The following is a 20,067-nucleotide window of genomic DNA, read 5'->3' on the forward strand; positions in this document are numbered from 1 at the left end:
CTGCCTCTGGATCTCCCTCACCCTCTTCATCCAAGATTTCCTCCTGGCTTGCTCCGCTCTTGACTGGCACGTGAGCCAATGAAGTGTCCATGGGCCTTCACAGTGGAGGTGGGGTCATCACCAAATATCGTGTCCAGGTCTTTGTAGAACTGGCAATTCGTAGGCGCAGCATCGGAGAGGCAGTTTGCCTCCTGCACGTTGTGGTAGGTGTTCCATAGCTCCTTCACTTTGATCCTGCATTGCAGTGTGTCCCGGTCATGGCCCCTTTCTATCGTGCATCATGAAATCTGTCCATAGGCATCATAATTCCTACAGCTGGAGTGCAGCTGGGACTGCACAGCTTCCTCTCCCCAAATGCTGATGAGGTCCAGCAGCTCAACGTTGCTCCAAGCGGGGGGGATTGCCTGTTGTATGGAGCAGGCTTTGTCACCTGAAAAGATGCGCTGAGACCACTGCATGCATCACTGAGCAAACAGGAAGGGGACTTTCAAAATTCCAAAGGAATGTACGGGGTGGGGATGATGGTTGGTCACCTGAGGGCAGGGCAGTATTGTTCAAACTGATGACCAGAGAGGTGAGAACAGGCATTGTGGGACACCTCCCAGAGGCCAGTCACAGCCTAATCATCACCGTGTCTACACTGGCACTGCAGCGCTGTAGCCCCAGCACAGAAACCTCTATGCCTCTCGGCGGGGTGGTTTTTTTTAAGAGCACTACAACTGCGCAGTTTCTGCGCACTAAGTGGCTTGGCAGTGTGTATGCCTCGGGAGTTAGAGCGCAGAAAGCTGCTTTACTGCACAGAAACTTGCCAGTGTAGATGGGGGGGCCTTAAGTTTCAGCATGCATACATTTGACATCAGTAGTTCTGTTGCCCTCCAGACTGTCCTCAGTGAACGAGAGCACCAAGGGAATTTTTTGAGGAAAATTTAGCCTTTGGGCAAAGTTTAAAAGCACTTTTGTGCAACTTCCACCCTAGTTTCAGTTAACTTGGTCTTCATTTTTTGCTTTTCAATTTTCCTATAAAGGAAATTGACAAACTTCAGTGACGCAATAAAATCAAGGAAGTTAATTTGTGTTGCAACAATGCTGCTTTTGCATTTAACAATGCGCGCTCTCTCTCTCTGGCATGTGAAATGTTAAGCACAATTGAGCACTCAATTCCAGAAGTCACAAGCTGACTGTTCATTCGGTCTTAACGCACATGGGAGGACACCTGATTATCAGTAAGTGATTCAGGAACACTTGTTTCCACTAAATCACTAAATACAGACTAACACGGCTGCTACTCTGAAACCTGTCACTAAATCACTGTCACTTGAGATTGAACTACAAATTAGATTAAGCTTTTTTTTGAATGACACTTTTCTTAAAATGTTGTGTAAAACTAGAAGACTAATTCTATTGAAATATGGTATGTCTATATGACTTCCTAAAGACTTCTGAACCTGAATTATTTTAAAGTCTTTATAGATTAAAAAAAATACGACAAGCATATTCATGCTAAACAGTGGAAGTCATAACTTCCTTAAACTTCTATCTTCTCCAAGAAAGGGGAAGTCCTCTCCTTTTTGTTTCCACACTGTTTAAGCAGTAACAGTTTATCCCAAGACTATCCAAATTATTCCCTTGAAGTCTTCTATTAAATGCTTGCAATAAGTGTGTGTGTGTGTGTGTGTGTGTGTGTGTTCGTTCAGGTTCTCTGAATGCCTTCTGTGAGACCTAAGTTCAAATCACAATAACATTTGTACCATCGCTGCCCAAAACAACTCTAAGAAAGGCCTTGAAACAGCACCACAGTGTAGTTTGTTGACTCCCCCTGGCTCTGTAATACACCTTTCTTGAAAATCTCTGGAATGGTCACAGGTATTCCCCTGCTTTTCTCTTCTTGGCTTCTTGTTGTGGAGTAGTCTGGAGTGGTGTGCATTTGGGGAAGTCCTGAAATTTGGTTTCTGTAATCATAATTGTTTGTTCTTTACTGATGAAAGTGTTTCCTAATATTTATTTAGACATTACCACATCATATATGTTTGAGTTCAGCTGGGTTTGGGCCGCATTATTCTAGACACTGTACAGCCATAGAAACCAGTCTATGCCCCAAAGAGTTTGCAGTAGTCTGAAAGCTAAGCTCATCTCCTTGTTACTGGGCTGGCTGTCTTAAGGCCTGCCAGCACAGTTTAAGGAGACTGACCAACTTGAGTTTAGGAGGAAAAGGGAACAAAACTTTAGAAACACTCCTCAGTGGCTGCATGTAGCATTCCATCAGACTAACTTTCTCTCTAGCTATCTACCATGTAAAGAATACATTTTTCTTGAAAAGATTATTCAGCTTCCTTCCTGAAGTCTTTAGTTTCAACATCTATTTCAGATAAATCTCTCCTAGGATTTCCAGAGTGAGGAAGGATATTCTGGCAAGAGGCATTTCTGGATCTTGGCTCACTTGTGTCTATTCCATTTTTCTTGCATTATCTATGTAACCTTCTAAAATTGCATAGAGGGAAGTTTTTTGAAAAATGGGACATATTACTCAAATCTGACTATATAGAAGTTGCTCTCCTACTAGCTTTTAGAATTACTAACAGCTTGGCAAATGCTCCAAAGCTATCCGGTTGACACTGGATATAGTATGGAGTTGAATTCCAGGCTTTGGAAGTGACCTCTCATTTAAGAATATCCTACACTTCCAAGTGTTCAACTACTGTAAGATGCTATTTTAACACCTACACATGAGGGCAGAATGGAACCTGCTGTAACACTTAAACTTTCTTTACTCTTTTATGTAGCAAAAACTGTGTAACATCAATTATTTTGCAGCATAGCATTTGTTTCTCTCTACTGTAAAGTTCTCTTCCAAACAATAAACTGTAATTGGCTGACAATTAGTCATTTTCTTCATTAAAACAGGACTCTTCATCTAATTAACTTCCTTTTTTTAAAAAAAGGTGGCCCTCCTGAACAAGAGAGAGTAATGTTGGGAGACAGAGGATATAAAGCTGACTTTTTGCTAGCCCAGCCAATGTTTCTCTACAGTCTTAATTTAAATAAAAAAAAATGCAGATTTTCTATTGGCTGTAGAGTATACAGTATTGAGTAACAGTTTCCTGCCTTGTGACATTGTAGGCTAGAGAGGGATAACTTTTAAACAAATGCAACATACGCTGATCAAAATATTGCCCAAAGGTTCCTTTGGGCCAGGGATTGGGCAGAGAGCTGGTGGAAGAAAAGACAAACTGAAAAGTATGAAGACCCACGAGATATGCGTATGCTGACCAGTATCTGATGTATCTTTATTTCGGTGGGTACAATGTACTAGGGTACACTGTACAGCATGCAAACTGCTCTATAAAAACATTGGCAATGGGATTGTGCACTCTTTGTAAGATGAACCATGGACTAGGCAGAGAAAGGGAGGGAGAAGGAAAAGATTGCCATAGCATTGTATAGCTGAGGCACTGAAGCATCTTTTTCCCCCAAGAGCATACAGAAAATCTGTAGCGGTATCAGGAATTGAATCCAGATCTCTTAATGAAGGCACTGGCAGACCATCCTTCTGTCTCTCACCTTGACAAAATCCCAGACCACAGTCTGTTCTGAAGATAGGTGTCCTGGCCAGTTCCTTGACCCTCAGTCTCTGATTGAATTTAGTTTGTTCCAGTTTCTCCACTTGTTCTTAATGCCAGCTATTGCTTTTGTCACTTGTGAAACTTGTGGTTTTTTTTTCCTAGGTTGATCCCAAAGACTACACATTTTCTGGACTTAAGGAGGAAACTGTGGGTCGTTTACCTGGAAAAGTTGCAGGGCAACAATTTGTCATTCAGGACTGTGAGAACTGTAATATCTACATCTTTGACCATTCTGCTACAATCACAATTGATGATTGTACAAGCTGCCGAATCTTTCTAGGACCTGTAAAAGGCAGTGTGTTTTTCCGTGACTGCAAAGATTGTAAATGTCTAGTGGCATGCCAACAATTTCGCACCCGGGACTGCAGAAAGTTGGAAGTATTCTTGTGCTGTGCCACCCAACCCATTATTGAGTCATCCACAGGTATGAAATTTGGCTGTTTCCAGTACTACTATCCAGAGCTGGCTTTACAATTCAAAGATGCTGGACTGAGTATTTTCAATAACACATGGAGCAACATCCATGACTTTACACCTGTGTCGGGAGAAAACAATTGGAGTCTTCTACCTGAAGATGCCATTGTTCAGGATTATGTCCCCTTTCCTACATCTGAGGAACTAAAAGTAATCAGAATTTCTACAGATACCACAAAGAGCATAATTCCAATAACCCGGGGTGGGAGGCAGAAAAGCAGTGAAGAATCGTGTCTGGTAGTTTTCTTTGCTGGAGACTACACAACTGCAAATGCTAGAAAGTTAATTGATGAGGTAAGACACATTTTTCTATTTCCAGCTTCTTGACTTTCCAATTTCAGTAAGCTATGAGAATTTGCAATTTATTCCAAAAAATATGAAGTGAAGATACTGAAGTTCAAACTGGCTTGCTTCTGGATGTCTACTAGAATACTTTTCAGTATGTAGTTTTGGTGTGTTTGGAAAAAAGTGAAACTGTTATCCCCAAACTTGTTTTTCATGATGCATTTTCTTGCGCTTCTTCATGATTTGGGTATTTATAATGTACCCATAACTGCCATGAGAACATGAGCTCAGATTGTTCAATCTTATTCTGATACCTATCAAACTTGAGGGATATATGGCAGCACCAAAAGTTACTTTTAGTGACATTTTACATGCACAGGTAATTTATTTTTACTTGGATAAGATTCCAGTTGGAAGCTAATGGAAGCTTTCTTAGAAGTGTGGATACAATAGCTTTAGTTAACTTTTCTGCGTGGAGAAGTTTTTTCCATTTTAGCACTAAAACCATAAACTTGTGGATGGCTTTAAAAAACAATCTTGACTAGTAGATAAAAGCCAAATGCTGCATTTGTGGGTTAGAAAGGAGCCTGATCCAGGTTTGGTGTCTGTTGCAGCTAAAGAAAAGCTAATGGTATTCAACACCTTTGCAAGTTGGGCAATTAGCTTCAGTAGCATTTGTACGTGTTCAGCACATGTACATTTTTAATTTGAAGCTACTAGAAAAACTTTAGTTTCAGGTAGGGGAATAGAACAGAAGCAAAGATTGGTGAATGGAATGAAAAGGTAAGTAAAACTGAATCTTCAAGTGTGGTGAAGAAAGTGCTTTTCCCTTTGTGAACTAGGGAAGAAGAGAATAAATTGAGAAGGTTGTCTTGTGGTTTAATAGTCAGAGGGGAAAATTGTATATTATACTCCCATGTAATTTATTTGGTTTTCGGCTTTCAGAAAAGCCAAACATCTGTCCTCACTATATATCAATGATATTAACAGCTGTTTTTAATATGGATACCTTGTTTAACAGATGACTGGCAAAGGCTTTTTGTTGGTTCAGACTAAGGAAGTTTCAATGAAAGCAGAGGATGCTCAAAGAGTGTTCAAGCAGAGTGCAACTGACTTCATTCCTTTGCTTGAAAAAGGTAAGTCTTAAAATATCACTTAAGGTCTTTCCCACCCCTGACACATAAAACTCAGTTTCTAGTCCATCTTAGTTAGTGTATTCCCTCTGGCTGTAGATAATCCTTCAAAAGAAGGGGGAAAAATAGCTTGAGCCGCAGGAACAGTACAATCTGTAGCTCACTGAAATCAATGGAAGGTCTTTCTATTTTCTTTGGTAGGCTTTGGATCAGGCCCTGAATGAAGTGGTGAATTCCTTCCTGATCCCTCCAGGCAATGCTCCAAAGCTGATCTAACTCATGCTTAGTGTGGTTGTCTCCCAGAGAAAGGACTGCATGGGTCTTGGGCTATGGCAACCTGAACATCTAACAGACTTGGTTCTCTTAGCTTAGGAAATAAATTCATGCTTTTAGATCCAGATCTTGCATGTTCAGTCCCTGTTGCTGGCAAACCACAAAGGTGTTGTATTAAATCTGTAATTCACAAAGAGAGGCTAGAATTTGGTATGGCAGACCAAAACAGAATCCCAGTTTGTCATTCTCCATGATGATTCACTACTGTTAAAGGATTTAAAACGGAAGAGAATGCTGTTGAAGACCACTAGCTTCAAAGTTAGCATTCATATTTTGTAAGTGGTGAAGTAGTCACTTTGTGTACCTTATTTTGAGAAATCAAATACAGCCATAGTGAGCAGTTAAGCATAAATTTTAGTCTTAACGTTTATAATACAAACAGCTTTGTTTTCTGCAAACGGAGAATTGCAAAAGCTGTCATGCTCACGTGGCAGCTCAGGCCTGCTGGAGGCCTATCTCTTCAGAATTGAGAGAGAACCTTGCTTCAGGATGAAACCTGAATGGTGCATGAGGGCCAGTTGATACTAGGCATGTGTCCAATCTTGTGATCCAGGCAAAAATTTCTGAAGGAATAGGTCCCAATCCGAATGAATTTTGAGCCATCTCACAGCTGTCCATCAGTCAGTACTGTGACTCTTATTCACACTATCAGACTTTCCTTCATTTTCTGATCCTCTTATGACCAACTGCGTTTCAAGAAATTCAGCTGGAAATCTGCGTTCAGTTGTTTCTACAGCAGCTGTTTTTTTCAAACATGGAATTGCAGATGTTTTCCTTTGTACACATTTTTCCCCCAGACAACTTTTTGTATTTTCACAGCTCCATTAACGATAGCTTTAATCCTTATCCTGAAGGATGGTCGTTGCAATAGGAACTCTGAGGCTTTGTGAACAAATCTCAGGGCTCTGTAAGGGATAAAGAAAACAGCAAATCTCATCTTCCATTTAAGATAGAAATCTAAAAAAACATTATTAGAGGTGAAACTCTCTTTGTAGGTCCTGTTGTTGCTTTGGAGTTTAATGGAGATGATGCCGTAGAAGGATGTCAAAGCATTATAAATGATGTCTTCAGTGGAACCAAGGTGAGCTGTGTTTTCTCTTGAGGGAATAATTATGACCAGAATCTGCCTGAAAAATATTTCATAATCTAGAAACCTTATTTTTCATTTGCTAAGATTTTGTCAGCCAGCAAGACCTGAAAACATCAGTCTTAATTTTTTGAAACTCACATAGTTTAATTTATTCCAAAGAAAAGTACTCCCCAGCGGGAAGTAGGAAATTTTCCCTGCTGAGTGAATAGGGGATGCTAAATCATCAACTTCCGAAGAATTTAAGCTTTCCATTTAAAATGTGTGGTTGCAAAAATAACTTACCTAATGTACAGTAAGGCAGGGCTGTGTTCTGGGACTTGCAAAGTAGACCATGCTGGAGCAATCTTAATTCTTGGCAGAAAAGTAGGATGAGACTGTTTCACTGAAGTGATCTGTAGATAACTGTCAAGGTTCTACTGTATTTGTAAAACAGTCATGGTGATAATCTAAAGATGTACCAATTTTTTTTCCCTGTAACCTAAACGTCCTCATAGTTTAGCTTTTTCACACATTTTTCAGTTGGCTTTCTCCATTTGTTCTAATAACGCTTTCCCTGGGATAGCATTTGTAGTTTGTCCAAGTTCTTTAATGCATAAGCATTTCAAAGCAGATGCATCATATGATGCAGCAAGAAACTGGATAATACCCCAATAATCTTTAATTTGTTCGCTTAGCTTTTTATAGACCTTGTTGTGGCATACATTAAGCTAAGGGTATGTCTACACTGCAAACCTAAGTCAGCCTATATAAGGTTACAACCACTGCAGTAATTACATATCCACGTCCACACTACTGTCCTTGTGTCTGTGTCAGTGTTGTGCAGCCTCACAAGGAGTTCTTCCACCAAACTAATATGGGCAGTGTGGGGAGCTGAGAGCCTCAGCTGCTGCCCCATGGGTTCCTGGGCTCCTGGTGAGCTGCCCCATCCCCATTCCCCACCAGTAACTGGGGGAAGCCACTTGGGGTTTCCCCATCTGGGGAGTGGGGTCTAGCTGTCCTGGCTTCTTGGGGGCCGGAGCAGCAGGGGAGAAGCAGCAGGAAGTCAGCTGGGGGCAGGAGCAGCAGGGGTGAAGCTCTCCAGGGAGCTGTGGGCAGCTGGGCTCTAGCTGCCCAGATCTCTTGTCAGTTTCATGGCTCCTGTCCTGAAATTGACAAGATAGCCAAAGTTGGATGCAAGGGATGCAGTGTTTACAGACACTGTGGTGCCTCTTGTGGAGGTGGAGTAGTTATGTTGGTGTAGGAGCGCACGTACATGGATGGGAGGAAATCTGTAGTGTAGACACTGATGCAGTTAGATTGACATAAGGTAGCTTATGCAGTAGTGTAGCTCGGGGGGAGTGGGCGCTCCCCCACTGAGCACAAGTGGTGCCTTTTTAATTGTTTGGTACCTTTAATTTTTACTCATCCGGAGGCGCTCTGGGTCTTCGCCGGCACTTCGGCGGCAGGGTCTTCACACGCTCTGGGTCCGCTGGCGCTTTGGCAGTGAGGGCCTTCAGTGCTGCTGAGGACCCGGAGTGCTGCCTGGTGAGTACAAGCGCGTGGCACCTTTCTTTGTGTCCGCTCCAGCTAGCTATGCCACTGAGCTTATGTCACACTAACTGTGTCGTGTACACCAGCCTTAAGGTGCTCAAAACTACTCCTTTAGTTTCCATCAAAAGAACAACTCCTTGACTTATTCAATCTGCAGAGTCTTTTGTTAGCAGCCTTTAAGTTGATTTATTGTGAGAAGATGCCAACTTTTCAAGACAATTTTTCTTTACCCGTTGTCATGAGCAATGTTCCCTCTAATTTTTTCCATCCATGTGCGGAATGAATTTTATGTGCATCAATATCAAGGTAATGTGTGGCTGTGCACCACCAGTAGAAACAAAAAAAAAATCAACATATAGTAACTTTTTTTAAAAAAGTCATCGTAGGGATAATTACTTCAGTTAGGACAGGTTAGGCATTTTAGAACTCGCTGTTCAAAGAATTAAATTTAAGCATAAGAGAAATAAAATTATGAAATTCACAGACCAGTCAAAAAACTAAAATAACAGCACTCTGAAAGAATAAAATTACAGAGAATATATGTGCATTGCAGGAAGTACCAAGAAGTAACACAAGTGTCTGTCTGTCTCTTTAAGCACAGTGGCACTCACCAGAAGGCTCATTCAGACCTCAGCAGCTCCATCCTGCTCTTGAGTCCTGTGCCACTATCCCCACTCTGCAGCGATGGGGTACATGGGTGGGAGGGAAGGGAGCCCCTGACATCAGCACATCCACCTTCCACTCTGAACAGCAAGCAGGAGGGTTCTGGGAGCAGCTGGCCAGGGGCTCCAAGGCAGAGGGCAGGAGCAATGCTGCTGCAGAGCAGTGAGGGGAGGGGCACCTGAACACATGTTGCCAGATGTTTGTGGCTCTGCTAATCAAATGCATGGCACTTGATTGACTCTTGGGTGGCTGCACACTTAGAGGGAACACAGGTCATGAGATCAAACAGCCATAGCATAAGGTGGCCTAAAACCAAACCAGTATAGGGCAATCAGATGAGAGAAATCCAGATAATTTTGGTGTAGCCTTGCTACAACTTGATTGACTTTACCCAAAGAGGAAGATGCATTGTGAATTTCTTGGCATAGAGTTGCTTGAGCAGTGGTCTAAAAGTTGCTGCTTTAACAAGCTGGCATGCTTTTCTCAGGAAATGAGGTTGAAGTTGGCTTGCTATTCCCATTTCCTTATTTTAAGTTACAGTTCCTTATTCAAAGGCTGAAGTTGTTTCAGTTACCATTATCAAATTGCATTTTTTTTATACTTTACCTACTTCTAAAAATCATATGGAGTGGTGTGTTGTCATGATGTTGGGTGTGGCTGTGGACAGAGTATTAAAGTCCCCTTCCCCAACATTGTGTGGTGGTCAAATTCTGATTACATAGCTAATTTAACGTGTACAAATGAGACAACCTCTGCATTACCCTCAAGTAGCATGTCTGGATTACCCTCAAGTGTGCCGTCACCTCCAGTCCTAAATTGGAAATGACACCCTGCTTTCTGATTTAAAGCTGACTTCTACACACAGCACTTTTCCATGGCAGACTTCATGCCCTCATCTATGTGCAAATGCTTGTTGCATTGAATAAGTAATTGGAACATGGGGTTATCTGAGAAATATTTCTGTTTGCACATAGTTCAAAGACCACTTACATAATAAAACGATCATTTACATAATGAAGGATTTTTCCCATAATTTAACTTTTAAAATGCATATTATGAAATATAGTTCATGTCACTTTTAGTAGGAAACATAACTTTTAATTATGGAAATAACCAACTTCAGACTTATTTCTGCAAGGAGGTATTCATAATCAACTTCAGAAATGGTTCTAGCACCAGGCTTCTGGCCTTCACCAGCCAGCTGGGGCATGAATCAGTTAACCTCTCTTGCTCAGGGGTATGCAGAATGTGCCACTGATGGGTGAATTTTTCCTGATAGTTTCAATCTAATACCATGGAAAACACTCTTGTACTCTAAACAGACTATTTTATCTGCTAGATTTGAAGAGTGCTGTTAGAAATGCTTAATTTGGTCACTGGGTGTAAACAACTGTGATTAACTAGATCCTTAACCTGAAACAACTCTGGTCACCGCTGTGGATGTTATGGTAGGGGTGAAGAAGCCATTCGCTAGTTGCACAGCCACAGTTCACATTTACAAAAACTCCTGGTAAAAGTGGTCTGACTTGAGACTGAGATTTCTGCCACAGGTGCATTAGTAACTTCTTCCAGTGTGAACTGTTAAGGTATTGGACTTTACTCAGTTCAGTTACTGGCTTTACCATAGGCTTCCTTTGTGATGTTGGACAGTCACTTAATCTCTGTTGAAGATTCCCTTTTACAGATGGGGGTGGGGATTATATTGCTCCCTAGTCCTTTGTCTTGATGCAAAGCTTTTGCAGTCTGTCTGAAAACAGTGATGTCCTGTGAGGACAAACGTGGGGGTGGGGCAAGGTCTTAGAGCCATTGTATTCATGGCCAGAAATGGATCATGATATCCCACCAAAGCATTAATAGATCTATTAGATATTATTCCTCGTTGGGTGTCAAGGGCTCCACATTTCACTGGACTCTGAAAGTGGATCATCAAAACAGGCCTTTTGCACTGACAGGAAAGGTGTCTTATCCTGATATCAAAATGAAGGAGTGTAGTGGTTGGCCCAATAAAAGGACACAAACCCTTCTCTCCAATCTTGTCTCAACTAAGATTGGGAGTTGGAGTTGAGCTTGATGTTAGCTGGGACAATTATGTTTTGGTATGGTGATCATGAGATGTTGAGCTTGCATGATCACCAAGAACCATCAGTCTAACTTTGATACCTTGGATAACTCAGTTAACTGAAGAACTCTGGGGTACTCAATCACTGTATATTATCATTTAGTCACATCTTAACTTCCTCCTGGGATGTATAAAATAGACTTTCTCTAAAATTCAGCTTTGGGTTGGGAGACAAACTTGCATTTGGCTAGATGTAAACTGCCAAACCATTTCCCTGACAACTTATGCTGCATTGTTTTAGATATATCTTGGCTGCCTGATGGATGCAGCCAGGCCTAGTTAATTTATTAAAATATTTTTTCAACTATTTTCAAGTACCTCTACTTTGCACAATTGGAGTTTTTTTGTAAAATTTTAAATATTTAAACAAGTTTGATGTTGGCAAAAAGTGGAAGCCACCTTTGCTGAGGAGGTACTTCTGAAATTTTGAAAATATACCCACGGAAGTATATGTGGGAAGAAGAGGAGAGAAATGCGTTTCTCAGTTTTGTGTGGCTTGGGAGGGAGAGGAAAGTGGTGGAGTACTTGCTCTGCTTCCTTAAGTGAGTTTGATGGTACCTAATAGCTTTTCTTCCCCCTACAGGTTGTTGGTTGGAATGACTTTTTTAAATAATCTAGTCTAAAATTTTAAAACTGTTCTGGGATGGACTGCTTAAACAGGAGCTATTTTCTATAAGGGAAAGATAGTTTTGCTCTACAAATGAATTTTTGCTCCATATACTGAGTTCTGAAACTATTTTGATTCCTTTCAAGCATGAATTCTGCCTCTGTTATAAGAATAAATCTCTTAAAAATACAAACACTTCTGTAATGTAAGGATCTTGAATGAGCAGAGATTACTTGCATTTGTATATCTATATCAGTGACATACTTCCTTGTTTAAAATATATAGATTTTTGTATCGGAGAACAAAGTATCGGCCTCTCAAGATGTAGACAGCTTCTACAACTTTGCTGACATGCAGATGGGAATGTGAAGTGTGACTCGAAGATTTTCTTATGCATGGCCTATCTCACCACTTGGATATAGCTTTGGTTTGACTGTGTAATGCTGCATTAGTAGCAAGGTTTTTTTTTCCTGTTTGATCTTTGTATTGGATATGTTTTTTATAAAAGGAATTGGTAAATTTAATACTGCATCATGTGAATTACAACGAACAATGTAGCTTCACATGTACATCTGATATTTAGTACCACTTAAACTTTCTAGTAATTCATGATTATAGTGAAATTTTAATTCTATTCTGATGTGAACATTCCTCAAATCTTTTAATTTTTAGGATTTTTAGAAAGTAGGTACAATGCTAGACCACATTTTATGTAGTTTTAAAAAAAAAAAAGTTAACTGAAACACTGCTGCTGGTATGTGTCAATGGTACGTTAGAGAAGGTAACCTGTAGCATTCACAGAATTTTCCCATATGCAAAATTATCTTAATCAGGAGAAATGTCATTGCTAACTGACCTAAAGTTTCTTAAATTTTCTCTTTTTAAATAGCATGCTTTCACAGTTGACTTTACTCTGTCAGTCTGTGTTCATAAAAAAAAACTAATTGCACCAAGTGTTCTATACCAGATAGTACATTAACATTTTAAGACTATACTAACATTAATTTTTAATTACATTACAAATAGTGTAAAGAGCCTGGCAGCTATGCTGCAGATGCTTTGTACCCTTTTTCCCACCCTCCCAGCCCCCCATTTAGGAGTGTCTCCAGTGTTATAGTGGCTCCTGTCTCATCCCTCTTTTGGGCTGGTGTAGAGGATAAGCCTGAGGCTTCCTTACAGCCCAGCTGCCATAATGGGTCTTTGACAACCACCGTAGTTTAGTTACATTGGGACCACACCACAGTCTAGAATTGGGGGATGGTTTTAAAGCAGTGTTTGGATGCATGCATCTGAGTGTGCTCCTCCATCATGATGAAGGATATGGACACCTATCTCTAACGGCCGCAGATAATGACTAACTGTAAAACTAACATTAGTCAGTTACTTCTAGAAGCAGACCAAGAAAGCATTAATTTGAGACTAAAGGATTGTAACCTTTTTTAATAGCTATCTGATTTGTAGTTTTTTTTCAATAGATGAGTTATATAGAAACATCATTCCAGCATAAGAACATTCACTACAATGTAGTGAATCTTAATGCATACATATGAGACTATTGGATCCTCAACATGCAGACTGAGCTTCTGCAAGGTCTTACAAGAGTTCAAATCAGGGTTCCATAGGCCCTCTGTTCAGACAGCAGAAACTTAATCTGTATTATGTCGCAAATTTACTGGACTTCTCAACTGACTGCCCTCATATCATCTGAGGTGAAAACCCACAACTCTTCAGATTAAATGTGACTTGCTGGTGTAAACACAAGCTTCCAAATACCGTTGAATGTAAAATGCTATGTTGTGATTTCCTAAAGAATATCTCATTGACTTTATATAGTCTGGTAGTTTATCCTCCAGCCATCCAAAGAAAAGGTCTTGCAAATAGAGCAGGAAATGACTGTTGATAGTCAATCAATGCTGTGGCTTCAGAATGCCAAAGGAGGCTGATTGAAATACTTTTCCTTTGGGATTGGTGAAGGAAAGAAAAGGGTGTCTGTCTGCAGTACTCCCAGCCTTTGCAAGGCCCATAATGTAATTAAGAGTATATGTAGGTTCTGAAGTCTGCCACTTTGTCACTTGATAAATGCATGCTCTTAACTCCATTTTTTTAATAGAAGGAGGGTGCACAAATTGAAAGGAAACTTTTATTCTGTCTCTAAAGAAGGAGCATCTCTTGAGCGGACTAATTTGCAAACTGTTCTGACACTCAAAAATCTGTCATGCACATGGTAAGGTTCTGTTTTGATTTGACGGGTCAACAAGATTATTCTGCCATTAAGTACTAGTTGGTAGTAGAAATTAATGTTTTTTCTATTTGGAAATGGTCATTCAAATTCTCATTCCAGTATAATGCATCTGCCATGATGAAATTTGGGCAGAAGGTAAAATTTGTTTCAGTAAGGTGAATGGAAATGATACTGAACATGCAACAGATCTTTCTGTCCTGATGTACGTTTCTGTCCTGACATTCACTGTGCTTTAGAATCCTGCATGCTATATATTGCAAAGCTGTCTTCATGTAATAAACAGTCTAAATATAATTGGTCATCCTATTCTTAAACTTTGTGATCAGTAAATTAAACCATGTGCTACATGTAAATGAGGATTTAGTTCTTTTTTTTCCTCTGACCCTTTACGCTTTCTGCTTGTTAATCAGACTGAAGTTCTGTTTTTAATTGTCTCTACAGGAATGAGTACCTATTTCTGCATTAACTTTCATAGGACAAACAGATTTAGGTTTGAAATATTGTAAAAAAAAAAAAAAAACAATAAAAAAACAGCATTTTCCTTAAGTTGCATGTGGTGGGTAACTAATTGCATTTGACAGTTTAAAGGGTTTTTTATAGCACTCTTGTTTCTTTTGTAGTAATTAAATACCTAACGGAATAATAACTGCTTGATAACAGCATATTTCTGAATCTTTGAACTTTATTTAATAAACCTTACTGCTAACCAATATTAGGAACACTTCCTAATGAAGTAAGCTCACCTCAGTTATTATATGTATAGTGTAACAATGTGCTTCATGCAGCTTTTGTATATGTTTGGTAGTTTTTTGTATGTAATTTGTCTAGTAGTTGTGAAATGTGACTTATAATAAACATTGTTCAAAATAAAAACAGTTCACATTTTCATTTCATAAGAATTTAAAATTCTCTGCAGTAGTATAGCTAAAATTGTAGTTTAAAAATGTTAACTGATATAGTAGTTAAAGGAAAAAATTTTTAAACTGTCAAATTACTTATTACTTAGTGGAGAAAGCACTGAGTTTTTGTTGTCAGCTCATCTCAAAAGATGAATTTTTTTGTTTATCCAGCCATTTATGTAGTAAATATAGAAACAAGTTGCTACTGAGGAACAGTAGCTAGGCTGGGGAAAGAACACGAGAATGGCCATACTGGGTCAGACCAATGGCCCATCTAGCCCAGTATCCTAGCTTCCAATAGTGGCCAATGCCAGGTGCTTCAGAAAATGAACAGAACAGGCAATTATCAAGTGATCCATCCCCCTGTCACCCATTCTCAACTTCTGGCAAACAGAGGCTAAGAACACTTCAGGTTTTGCATCCCTGCCCATCATGGCTAATAGGTCCATCAGTGGCTATCTTCATGAGTGTATAGAGGGGTGTGTGGTTTTTTTTTTAAACCCTTTTATAGTCTTGGCCTTCACAAAATCCTCTGGCAGAGAGTTCCACAGGTTGACACTGTTATGGGAAGAAATACTTCTTGTTTTTGTTTTTATTTTAAACCTGCTGCCTATTTCATTTGGTGACCCCTAGTTCTTGTGTTATGAGAAGGAGTAAATAACTTCCTTTTTTACTCTCTCCACACCAGTTGTGATATTATAGACCTCTATTATATTCCCCCCTCAGTTGTCTCTTTTCCAAGCTCAGAAGTCCCAATCTTCTTAATCTCACCTCCATACAGAAACTGTTTATGCTCAGATAAATTTGTTAGTCTCTAAGGTACCACAAGTACTCCTTTTCTTGTTCCATATGCCTAATCATTTTTTTTTCCTTCCCTTTTTTGTACTGTCACGGAATCCCCAGGCAATGCTCTGGAACTGCTCCCTACAAAGCCAGTCAGGACGCTGGTGAAGTCTCCTCTCTCTGAGCAGACTGTCTTCAGGGCAAAAAGCTCACACAGCTTCCTGCCTTCCTGGGTCTGACCTCTAGGCATTTAGGAACCTCTGCCCCTCCATGCTCTTCCCACAGCAAGTCTGCCCAGGTGGGGTCCTGGGGAAGCCAGAGGGTCCTGCACCCCAGCTTCACAGTAAGACATGATTCTTAGCCAGCCAGTAAAACAGGTTTATTAGATGACAGGAACACTGTCTAAAACAGAGCTTGTAGGTACAGAGAACAGGACCCCTCAGCCGGGTCCATTTTGGGGGGCAGTGAGCCAGACAACCATGTCTGCGCTTCACTCCTCATCCCCAGCCAGCCCAAACTGACTCACCCTCCAGCCCCTCCTCCTCTGGGCTTTGTCCTTTCCCGGGCCAGGAGGTCACTTGATTCCTTTGTTCTCCAACCCTTTAGCTATCACCTTGCAGCGGGGGAAGGGCCCAGGCCATCAGTTGTCAGGAGACAGTGTCAGCCATTTATGTACCCTGGCCCTTTGCTCTGCAACAATTATACCCCCTTATCCCACCACCTAGAGACTTAAGAAATGTATAGGGGAAACTGAGGCACTCATACAGTATTCAGAGGAAACATTAAGAACATTCCCACTTAGTCACATGTACCTCATTCAGTTCCTGTATATGTATATATATGTATGTATATCTTTTTTGAGATGGGGTGACCAGATCTGCATGCAGTATTCAAGATGTGGGCATACCCTGGATTTATATAGACACATATATTTTCTGTCTCATCTATCCCTTTCCTGATTCCTACCATTCTGTTAGCTTTTTTGACTGCTGCTGCACATTGAGCAGATGTTTTCAGAGAACTATCCACATTCACTCCAAGATTGGTTTTTTGAGTGGTAACAGCTAATTTAGACCCTATCATTTTATATGTATAGTTGGAATTATGTTTTCCAATGTGCATTACTATGCATTTATCAACATTCAATTTCATCTGCCATTTTGCTGCCCAGCCATCCAGTGTTGAGATGCCTTTGTAATTCTTCAGTCTGTGACTTAACTATCTTGAGTAGTTTTGTATCATCTGCCAATTTTGCCCGCTGATTGTTTACCCCTTTTTCCAGATCATTTATGAATATGTTGAACAGTACTGGTCCCAGTACAGCCCCCTGGGGGGACACAGAAATGTGATATCAAAGGTATAAAAATCTTAAATTGAGAAGTCAGTGAAACAATCATGCCTCTTTACAAAAATGGGGAAATCTACCTATGGGTGGGCTAAAAGTAATGCAAAAGGAACATAGCTTTAGAAATTCAGATACTAAGCTTTCTGCAAGGCTATCTAGGTATCAGTAATAAACAATTGAGCTGGCCTTTTTTACACTTGATTTCTCTTATTGCTAAAGCTGATGGGAGTGTATTTTGAAAGGATTATTGCACTAGTCATGTAACGTAATTTCTCCCTTCTCAAAGCATTGGAGGCATGCAAAACTTTCACAGAAACATTCTGCCTCTCAGTAGTTGAATGACTATTCCATTAGGTTATTTTCAGAAACATTATGGCATGTCTAATGTGCAAATAGGAGCTTTTTACTGTTTGTTTCCTAGTCAATTAAACAAAGACCAGGTGCTGGGGTTACATGTGCAGGCCCTGCAAAATCAAGCTTATTCCTACTTTTTAAAAAAAACAAACAAAAATGTGTATACTGATCTTTGGACATGTGTAAGAAACAAATTATTTTCCTGGTGTAAGTATTTTATTAATCTCAAACTATCAGTTAACTGGTTTCAGAGTAGCAGCCGTGTTAGTCTGTATTCGCAGAAAGAAAAGGAGTACTTGTGGCACCTTAGAGACTAACAAATTTATTAGAGCATAAGCTTTCGTGAGCTATGAAGTGAACTGTAGCTCACGAAAGCTTATGCTCTAATAAATTTGTTAGTCTCTAAGGTGCCACAAGTACTCCTTTTCTTTTTGGCTTATTTAATGAATCCCAAGATTGTTACATGGTGTCAGAAATGCTGAACGAGAAGGAAACTGCAGTAATTTTGAAATCCAGTGTTTGCAACCGCAATGGACACAAACAGAGGCACCAGAGAAGCATGTGGAGCACAAGTCACAGAGGCTTTCACATGTATTTGGCAAGCAATATAGTAGCTTGACTAGCTTAAGAAGGGAGGAAAAGCCAAATACAGATGTGTTGCAACATTCATCCAGTCTGCAATTGTCAGGCAATGTTGCAGAGAACTGGAAAAAAATTCAGACAGATTTGAATTGTATTTAGCAGCCCTAGGGGCAAAGGAGAAAATGGTACAGTGAAATCATCTATCTTTTTTTTCATGTTGTTTGGGAGGAAGCATAGGATATTTATAACAACTTTAGGTTTGAAGAAGGTGAAAGCATGAAGTTAAGTAAAATACTGATTAAATTTGAAGAACATTACATGCCAAAAAGGAATAAAACATAAGATACATTTTTACAAAAAGAAAAGGAGTACTTGTGGCACCTTAGAGACTAACAAATTTATTAGAGCATAAGCTTTTGTGAGCTACAGCTCACTTCATCGGATGCATTTGGTGGAAAAAAAAAACAAAAACACATTTTTTACCTACTTGCAAAAAAAAAATGATGACACCATAGAGCAATATGTCACAGAATTAAAGAAACTCAGTAAAACCTGTGACTTTGGTGGGCTGACAGAGTCTCTGGTCAGAGAAAGAATCATTTGGGGTGTTAAAGATGATGTGCTGAGAGAGAGACTGCTCTCACACTTCACTTCAGAAAAAGTTCTCCAAATATGTAGGGCAGCAAAAATTGTGAAAGCCCAAGCCAAAGAACTGAATTCACCAGAAGGGGTTATCCATGTACTAAGTACAAAAGAATAAAGCCAGAATAGGTCAAATCAAAGAGTGGAACCACTTGCTATGAAAACCACTGCTAGGGGGACGATTGGGCACAGATGGTCGTGTGGACGGTGTTAATCACAGCATAGCCCCAAATAGCATGTTGCCTTTAGGGAAACTCTGTCAAAAATGTGGGGAAAATAGTCATTTTGCAAAATGCTGCAGATCCCAAATGCAGAGCAGTCAAGTATATTCAGTTAATGACCATCTGGTTGAGAAGTTTTTCATAGATGTACTGGAATTTAACCTGATGAGAAGGACTGGTACTGCCTCTGGCAGTGAATGGAACAATTATTCCACTGAAACTAGACACAGGAGCTCGGCTTAATATTCTGTCTGAACAAGATTTAGAGACTATAAGACAGACCCAAACTGGGAGCAACAAAAATAAAAGTAACTGGTTATTCTGGAACAAATATACCAGTGAAGGGCAGGGACGTTGCTAGCATCAACCATAAAAACACAATATACAGGATACCCTTCATTGTAGTGCCAAAGGAAGTGACGCCAATTTTAGGCCTGGCTGCATGTGCGAAGCTCAATCTGGTAAAATGGGTGCTCTCGCTACAAGATCATATTGAACTTAGCTATGAGATGTTCTTTTGGGAATATCCTGACCTGTTTCAAGGGAAGGGTTGGGTTGTTCGCAGGGTGAACATACAATCCGGATAAACATACAGGTCCTTCCAGTTATCCATCTATGTAGAAAGATGCCATTTGCGCTCTGTGGTAAACTCAAGGCTGAGTTTGCAAGGATGGAAGCAATGCAAGTAGCACAAAAAATTGAGAAGCCAACAGAATGGATGAGCTCCCTAGTCATTATGGAGAAAAGTAATAGCCAGCTACGCATATGCTTAGATCCCAGAGACCTCAACAAGGCCATACAAAGAGAACATTTCAAACTGCCAACCAGAGAAGAGATTATGGCTCAATTTGCAAATACTCAATATTCTTCTTTGAGTGATAGCTCATATTGATTTCAATAAGGGTGTTTGTGCGCCGCATGCACAGCGGTTGGAAAGTTTTCCCTGATCAGCTCCCGTTGGGTTGGCTGTGGAGCCCCCTGGAGTGGCATCTTAATGGCGCTGAATATATGCCCTGCCTTCCTGCCCCTCCTCAGTTTTTTCTTACCGGTAGTGGTGGCTCTGCCGGAGCACCCCCAGTCCCAGCACTGGGCGGATGGTGTGGTCCCGGTGCCAGGAGGAGGGGTGGCATGGCAGAGCCCCGGGG

At 40.3% G+C, this 20,067-nt stretch overlaps 1 protein-coding gene across 1 annotated transcript in view; it reads left to right on the forward strand.

The window, feature by feature from the left end:
- The window catches only part of RP2 (RP2 activator of ARL3 GTPase), a 28,804-nt gene extending 13,841 nt beyond the window's left edge, over window positions 1-14,963 (forward strand). Inside the window, exons 2-5 of the mRNA XM_038384768.2 lie at window positions 3,723-4,388; window positions 5,401-5,515; window positions 6,841-6,926; window positions 12,140-14,963. Of these exons, the coding sequence (XP_038240696.1) occupies window positions 3,723-4,388; window positions 5,401-5,515; window positions 6,841-6,926; window positions 12,140-12,223 (951 nt within the window). The 3' untranslated portion in view covers window positions 12,224-14,963. The remainder of the gene's footprint in view (window positions 1-3,722; window positions 4,389-5,400; window positions 5,516-6,840; window positions 6,927-12,139) is intronic.
- The last annotated feature ends 5,104 nt before the right edge of the window (window positions 14,964-20,067 follow it).

Source organism: Dermochelys coriacea, chromosome 1, assembly GCF_009764565.3.
Source record: "Dermochelys coriacea isolate rDerCor1 chromosome 1, rDerCor1.pri.v4, whole genome shotgun sequence".
NCBI lineage: Eukaryota > Metazoa > Chordata > Testudines > Dermochelyidae > Dermochelys > Dermochelys coriacea.